At 41.8% G+C, this 8400-nt stretch overlaps 1 protein-coding gene across 1 annotated transcript in view; it reads left to right on the top strand.

Moving 5' to 3' along the window:
- LOC138964205 (micronuclear linker histone polyprotein-like) overlaps positions 1–255 on the top strand; it is a 744-nt gene extending 489 nt beyond the window's left edge. The window contains exon 1 of the mRNA XM_070336102.1: positions 1–255. This exon is cut by the window's left edge and continues 489 nt beyond it. Within this exon, the coding sequence (XP_070192203.1) occupies positions 1–255 (255 nt within the window).
- Positions 256–8400: the final 8145 nt, after the last annotated feature.

Raw genomic sequence — 8400 nt, 5'->3', positions numbered from 1 at the left:
AACGATAAGGTTGGTACAGATGCCAGCGAGCATGCAGTGGGTATCTCCTCCACCAACGACGTGGAGCAAGTCAACATCAACGTGGACAATGGCAAGGATTCGCGTTCATCGGATTCGGACGGGAAAAAGAACAGGCGTAACAGAAGGAGAGACAGAAAGAACAAAAACAAACGCCGAAACAGGAAAAACCGCGACAAGAAGAGAAGAAAATCCAAAGGCAGGAGAAACCGAAGGAAAAAGAGTTCTTCATCGTAAGAAACCTGTCCTCCATGTGGCCTGCGGGTTCTTAGACGTCGGCTCTATCCCTGATACGGGGGGTTGATGTGGGGGTGGGGGGAGTGGGGGGTGGGGGGGGGGGGGTAAACGAATGTATAGGTATGCTTCACCAGCCGGCCTCAATAATATAAATGCTCACACCTAGGGACTGGGTGGCCGAGTGATAACGCACTTGCGCTCAGAAGCGAGTTCGACCCTGGGTCTGGGCGTTAGCAATCCCCCCCCCCCTTTCCTAACCTAGGTGGTGGGTTCAAGTGCTAGTCTTTCGGATGAGACGAAAAACCGAGGTCTCTTCGTGTACACTACACTGGGGTGTGCACGTTAAAGATCCCACGATTGACGAAAGGGTCTTTCCTGGCAAAATTGTATAGGCATAGATAAAAATGTCCACCAAAATACCCGTGTGACTTGGAAAAAAATTCCATCTCACACAGCATAAATAAATCCCTGCGCCTTGAATATGTGCGCGATATAAATTGCATAAAAATAAAATAAAATAAATCCCTGCGCTTAGAACTGTACCCACGGAATACGCGCGATATAAGCCTCACATTGATTGATTGATTGATGTGCAATATTTCAAAGATGCCATCAGTGAAAGTGATATTGGTGTTGTTCTGTTATTCTTTTTTTGTTTGTTTGTTTGTTTGTCTCCTGTTGGAGGCGAGATGAAACACAGCGACAATAAGTGTACATTAGCATTTTATAGGGGTTAAAATCAAGGGTCTGCCAAACCCGGCAAATGCAGTAGGCAGCCCAGAGATTCCTCGTGTTAATTGATTCTGTGCATGTCGCTATGAAAACGTTCTGTAAAAATAATGTCTGTTCTGATCGTGTTCGGTTAACTGACAGCTTATTTTGTTCATTTAGTTCTGTGTTGAATCTGTTCATTTAGCTGTTTATTATTTTTAGACAGAAAATGTCGATGTTCGTGACGAATTGATGTCCAATATGTGCGCGGCAATGTTTAATCCATCTCAAATGTGTTCAGTACTGTAGTGCGTTGCAACCTCTGGAAAGAAATACTAACAAAGATTGTGATACTGTCAGGCTTCCATATTGTGAAACATACTCTGATGGAATTCTTCTTCTTCTTCTTGTCAATCACTCGTTATATTGTCAGCCCGGACAGCGAGCCGAATGATGCCGTCTTCTCCAGGTCTTCCTTTCCTCCGTACAGCTGGCAGTAAAGGGAGACAGCAGTTAGCCACATGGTTTTCATCAGACTCTCAAGGATGGTGCATCGCTGGAGGATGTGTTCAGTGGTCTGGTCCTCTAGTCCACAGCTGCACGTAGGGGAGGGGACCAGCTTCATCTTTTGGGACATGTGGGCATTTAGGCGGTTATGCCTGATGGAATTCAAATCAAGGGCACAAGTGCAATTTGTTGTGGACTATTACAAATTGTGCACATTTTACAACATCCTACCGAAAAAAGGCCTTATTTTGTTGAATTGTTGAAACGTTGGCCTAATCTGGTTGTGTTCCCTCAGTAGCCTTACACTTCCAGATAGACTTTGAATACAGATCTCGTTACATGTTGTACATTGTGTTGAAAATGCTTTTGCACAATCAACTTAAAATGCAGTATTTATGTTTGTGATGTCTGTTGATGAAATGTTTATCGGATAATACAATGTTCTCGTGTCTAGCCTTTCTCTTCTCCAGGGCTCCCCACGAACGTCCCTCCTGGAGGGTCCCGGGACCCCCACTTTCAATGTTTCGAGGGTCCATGGACCTCCACTGTAGAATTTTAGAGGGTCCATGGACCCCCACTTTCAATTTTTAGAGGGTCCATGGACCTCCACTGTAGAATTTTAGAAGGTACCAAGGGTCTCAAAGCCGAAAAGTCCCGATGTACTTGTAAAACATTGTGTCACACATAGTGTGCTGTGTACAGTATAGCTGACGATTGCAGTCGGAAAAAAGTATCTACGGTACGCACGATAAAGGAAATTAAGTGCGTCCAAGGACCCGCTCTTTTAAAATTTAGTGCGTCCCGGGACCCCCTCCATACATTTCTAGTACGTGTTTTCGGCTTCTAGTGCGTGTATGACGCAGGGACGCGCACTATGGGGAGCCCTGCTTTTCTCTTCTTCGTCTTCTTCCTCCTCCTTTTCTTCTTCTATTGATCTTTCAGCACGGTTGGCCTAGTGGTAAGGCGTCCGCCCCGTGATCGGGAGGTCGTGGGTTCGAACCCCGGCCGGGTCATACCTAAGACTTTAAAATTGGCAATCTAGTGGCTGCTCCGCCTGGCGTCTGGCATTATGGGGTTAGTGCTAGGACTGGTTGGTCCGGTGTCAGAATAATGTGACTGGGTGAGACATGAAGCCTGTGCTGCGACTTCTGTCTTGTGTGTGGCGCACGTTATATGTCAAAGCAGCACCGCCCTGATATGGCCCTTCGTGGTCGGCTGGGCATTAAGCAAACAAACAAACAAACAAATCTATTGATCTTTCTGCTCCTGCTGTTATCGCGTTGTTACATTTTTGTATTTTGTTTAACTGCGTTGTTGATTGTTTGCTTGTTAGTTTACCAACAAGTTGTACATGTTTTAAGCATATATGTTAATAGATTATTATTATTGAAATCAAACTAATTTAACAGGAAACAAAGTATTTGAGCTGTTGTGAGTTTTCTTGAATCGTTTGTAAATACCAAGCGATGTAGTTCATAAGTAAAAGAAAAGAAGTAAACCCCCGGTATTCCGGCAAATGTATGCATCCGTATTATATGATTGATGCATTATTGGTATGTGCTGTGCACATGATTCTGTTGCTGCTGGTAATGTTGTTGATGTTGTTGTTGTCATTGCTGTTATTATTATTGTTATTGTTGCTACTGCTTTTATTGCCCATGATGATACTTCTGTCCAATTTTATTCTGATTGATATGTGCGTTTTCAAATATCTTCAAATATATATATATATTTTTTTTATATCGCAACGTGAGATTTGTTGTTTGTTAATGCAATAAAAAAAAAAGTGCATTCTGAAGTATGTGTGACCAACAGTTTTTTTCTTTTTTCTTTTCGATCTCTATTTTGTTCATCATGACAGTGTCAGCTTGTACGTATGACTATAAATTATGTATGTAATAGAGAGAGAGAGAGAGAGAGAGAGAGAGAGAGAGAGAGAGAGAGGGAGGGAGAGAGAGAGAGAGAGAGAGAGAGAGAGAGAGAGAGAGAGAGAGAGAGAGAGAGAGAGAGAGAGAGAGAGAGAGAGAGAGCAACACACGCACAAACACAATGACACACACACACATTCAGCTGAACCTCCCCCCCCCCCCCCCCCCATACGTACACACATGATGATGGAGACGGACAGACACACATAGATGTTGACAGAGGCAGACACTGATGCATGTACGCAAGCAAACACACACAACACATATATATATACACGCACACACTATCTCTCTCTCTCGCACACACACACACACACACACACACACACACTGACAAAAGAGTTGTAATACCAGCACCAGACTTTACTTCAAAATATGAAATATTTCAAAGACTCATGATGAGACAAACATATGTGGCGCATGTAATAGTTGATATTCCGGCACAAATGGTAAAAATATGACACACACTATGCAACTTCAAGCATACATTAAAATGCATAATATAATCTGTATTCCACGCACACACATCCAGAAAGAGTGATAAAAAACATAGGCACATTCAGAGACAGTGAAAATGAGAGAGAGAGAGGGAGGGGAAAGGGGCGGGGAGGGGGAGTAGGGTAAGAGAAATATGATAGAGAAGGAGATAAAGAGGTGGAGGGAGGGAGGGAGGAAGGAGAGAGACAGAGACATAGAAAAGGGGAAGTAAAAATACATTTTTAAAGCACTTTATACCAGAAAGTTCTCTCAAGAAAAAGCACAACAAATGGTTAGTTATTTACATACAACAATCAACAAATTGATCACAGTCCATCCTTAACATTGCAATAAAATCACCTATTTTCTGATTTGTCCATTCTTCCATTAATCAGTTCTTCTGGTTTTCAAAATTATATGTTTGGAGTATAATTGAAAACGTGACATCATTTCATGACACTATGTGATCCAGTCAAGAATACCCTGCCATAGCCTGCAGAAATATATGTTGACATTTGGCAAACCAACAGACAGAATAGGAGGCAAAAAGTCAGTAAGATTATATGTGTAAGTTTTCACTTAGTCTATGATCATCATTACAATTTTAAAACGTTCAGTTACACATCTCTCTTACTTATACACACACACCAACACACACACACACACACACCAACACACACACACACACACCAACACACACCAACACACACACACACCAACACCGTAACAGTAAGATAGTGCATATGTTACATAACTGTCTTCCTAACCTCAAGAACCTATAGTCTACTAGCCTACTACGAGAGGCTTACTGTGCTTTTAATTAAAACGTTTAAACATTTTATCTTCTTTTAGATTACCACAAAACTTATGCATGTATGTTTTCAACCCATGAGAATCATTTTACTGACAGTCTTACATCTACAGATAGATTGAACTCTTCAGATACAATATTCACTTGTAATCCAAATCAGTTCAGTGTAGGAGTTGCCTCCCTTGTACAATATAGTTGCCTTTGACTGAAACATGCTGCAACATTCACAGGATATTCCCTGGCAGCAAATTTTTTATTCAAGGTGTGTGGAAATGGCCCAGTCAAGATCACAGGAGCTTATATCAAAGCGCCGGTCGATCAAAGTATCCTACTCCTTTATCCTTCCTGTGTTATTACTACTATTATTCACTATAGTAGAAGGATAAAGGACTAGGATTACTTCAATCGACCAGCACTTTGATACAAGCTCCTGTGGTAAAGACGCAATAAAAGCAGTTAACATTCTGGGAACTTTGAGAACACTCTACAGCAACAACATCAGCCTGACTCAACAACCATCCACAACCATCCAAAAAAAAGCAAGCAAACATGTAAGCATCCATAGCCATTCTGATAAACATACATCAGAAATAAATCACAGATGTTTACTGAGCTGTCTGGGGTAGCCCTTCCGGTGCTCCCCCTTGGACCTCCCTAGTCTAGGACCCTGGGTCTTCGCGAGGTGGCCATTGTGGCGTAATCCCTCCGGACTAGCATAACGTTTCCCTATCCCAAGACCGACCGTGCGTGGTCTATGACCACATCCTCTACGAGGTGACCCTATCAACTAGGCAGCGCAAGCCCCTAGGCGAAACACGGCGGATCTAGAGGAGAGAACCTCGATAAAAAATTTGAGCTGCCATGAAGACGGAGCATGTTGGCTGAGGATAGCGGGCAGACCTTCTGTGCCGACACCCATCTACAGGAGAAAACCAGGCATGCACGCATCAAACCCAACATGGCCATACAAACGGCTATACAAAAAACTGAGCTGTCTGCACCAGGGCAGAAAGTAATGCTTAAAATGTTAATTACATATCTCGCCAAATGGAATGTGTGGTTTCAAGTTTGTACACATGCACACACAAAACGAGGAAAGACACAGTGTTGTGAGATAAGGGAGTGCCGTAAAAACAATTTTACAGCCCCTAATGACTTTGTGGAACAAACACAAACTGTGGAGATCCCAGTTCACTGTGGTATTATCATCTTTTCCTGCTTATTTTGAAATCTACTGAAAACAGGAAAATTGGGTAAAAGGATTTCATGTGCTGCACAAAACAAATTAAAACATGATGGCACATTAATTAAGACTGCACTACATTCAGTATTCTCAAAAGATTTGATAACTTTACAAAAATAATAATCTTACGCTCAATGAAAAATCATAGAGATTCTGTCTGGTCCTACGAGTGCTTCAAATAACGCGGAGGTAAATTTGACCAAACACAAAAAGGGCAGAGGAACAGTTGATCCTCTCATGGTCAGAACAGTTACTTACCCCTCTTCTAGTTAATCAGCTCTGCTGGCAGTCAGTAGCTTAGGCCCTACTTGTCAGTGTTTTGCAAAACTTAGGTCAAATGCAATAGTTCATTCTTCGTCAAAACTCAACTTTGAGACCTTAAAAATGTGGTTTTGTACATGTATATAATAATAATAATAATAATAATAAATGAGCATTTATATAGCGCAACATCATAACTTTACAATTATGCTCTTTGCGCTTGACACATTTAAAATTAAAACACAGTTATACAAGCATTTACATCTACATTCATAGTCAACAACGCTTAATTAAAAGCATACACCATCAAACATACATTACAAAAAATTCTTCCACTAACTAAGTAATAAAAACATGAATAAAATAGGTAGTGAAAACAAGGAAATACCAGCTGAATACCCTTAATCAAACAGAACATGTTATCAACAATACTGAAAACAGCCCTAGATGTTTATTACACATTGTAATTCAATCGAGTTTGCGTTTTATGAAACAGATCCTGTGATTGGTCAGAATGCCCCAACTCATTAAAAATTACCGGTCACTAATTCTCGATAGTCACTCGCTAAAAAATCCATTAACAACCTGCTGGCGAGGCGCATTGATACAGCCTCAACTAGTCTCGGTTAGCTTTGAGGGTCATTTTACAAGTAGGAAATATGAAGTACCAGCGAAATACCGAGACCAATTCTGTCTGTTTACCATCGCATGAAAGCAGGAAAGAGATCGTCGTCAGATTGAATTACAATAACATTAACACGCCTCCATTTGAAACTTCTCGGTCTTTGAAACTTCGAGGTCTTCATCGGGGATTGACGCCCGACAAAAGCTAATTGAAGCCCGACGGAGCGAAGCGACGGAGGGCTTCAATTAGACTTTGGGAGGGCGTCAATCCACGATGAAGACCGAGAAGTTTCAAAAGGAAGCATTTTTAATGTTATTGTAATTCAATCTGACGATGATCTCTTTCCTGCTTTCATGCGGTTGTAAACAGACAGAATCGGTTCTGTTCTGTTCACACACTACTTTCAGTCCACCTACCTGCAAGGGTCAAGTCCCAAGAAATATGTCTCTGTATTCCTATCGTATCACTCTGCTCCTGTTTTGTTTTCTTTCACACACATTTTCCCTTCTTTTTTGACGGGTTTCTGGACAGCAAACTCTAAAACAAAATCTTTTCATCACAGAAGCGATCTTTGGAATTGACTGACGTAGTCCGGAAGAATTCATGCATCAACTTACGTCACGTATTCGACGTCATCACTTCGCATACCTTATGGTCTCGGTATTTCGTTGGCCTTCATATTTCCTACTTGTAAAATGACCCTCAAAGCTAACCGAGACTAGTTGAGGCTGTATCAATGCGCCTCGCCAGCAGGTTGTTAATGGATTTTTTAGCGAGTGGCTATCGACAATTAGTCACCGATAATTTTTAATGAGTTGGGGCATTCTGACCAATCACAGGATCCGTTTCATTAAAACGCAAACTTGATTGAATTACAATATACATTATCACTAAAACAACAAATACACTACATGTAGCCTACTGATGGACCGAGAAAAACAAAATCAGGGGTTGTATTTCTTGAAGAGGTGTGTTTTAAGTGCTCGTTTGAATGCTTGGGGTGACTGAGAGTGGTGGATGTGAAAGGGGAGAGAATTCCATTGTGTGGGTGCGCAGAAAGTAAAAGTGCGTTGTCCGTATGTTTTGGTTTTGGTGTGTGTAAGGATGCGACAGTCAGAAGAGGCACGGAGTTGTCTTGCTGGAGAATAGACGGTGAGGAGTTCAGAGAAGTAAGCAGGAGAAGAGCCAGAGAAGAAGTTAAAGCAGAGGGTGGACAGTTTGTAGTCAATGCGGGTTTGAAGAGGTAACCAGTGCAGTGTGCGAAGAAGTGGTGTTGCGTGATCTCGTTTTCGTGCTTTGAGAATGAGGCGTGCTGCCGAGTTTTGGACTTTTTGTAGTTTATGCAGGAGGTACAGAGGACAGCCAGAGAGAAGAGAGTTGCAGTAGTCAAGTTTAGAAAGAACAAAGGCACAGACAAGAGTGTTAGTTGTTTGAGAGGAGAGTGTGTGGCAAATGGTGCTGATCTTATGAAGCTCAAAATAAGCTGCTCTACTGCTTAAGTTTGTCATCGACCATCCAAGATTTAACATCAGTGATTCATGTCTGAATGGTCTGGATGGCGGAATGTGTCTCTGCTGGGGGA

The sequence above is a fragment of the Littorina saxatilis genome, linkage group LG4, assembly GCF_037325665.1.
Source record: "Littorina saxatilis isolate snail1 linkage group LG4, US_GU_Lsax_2.0, whole genome shotgun sequence".
NCBI lineage: Eukaryota > Metazoa > Mollusca > Gastropoda > Littorinimorpha > Littorinidae > Littorina > Littorina saxatilis.
This window is presented reverse-complemented; position numbering and strand designations above follow the sequence as displayed.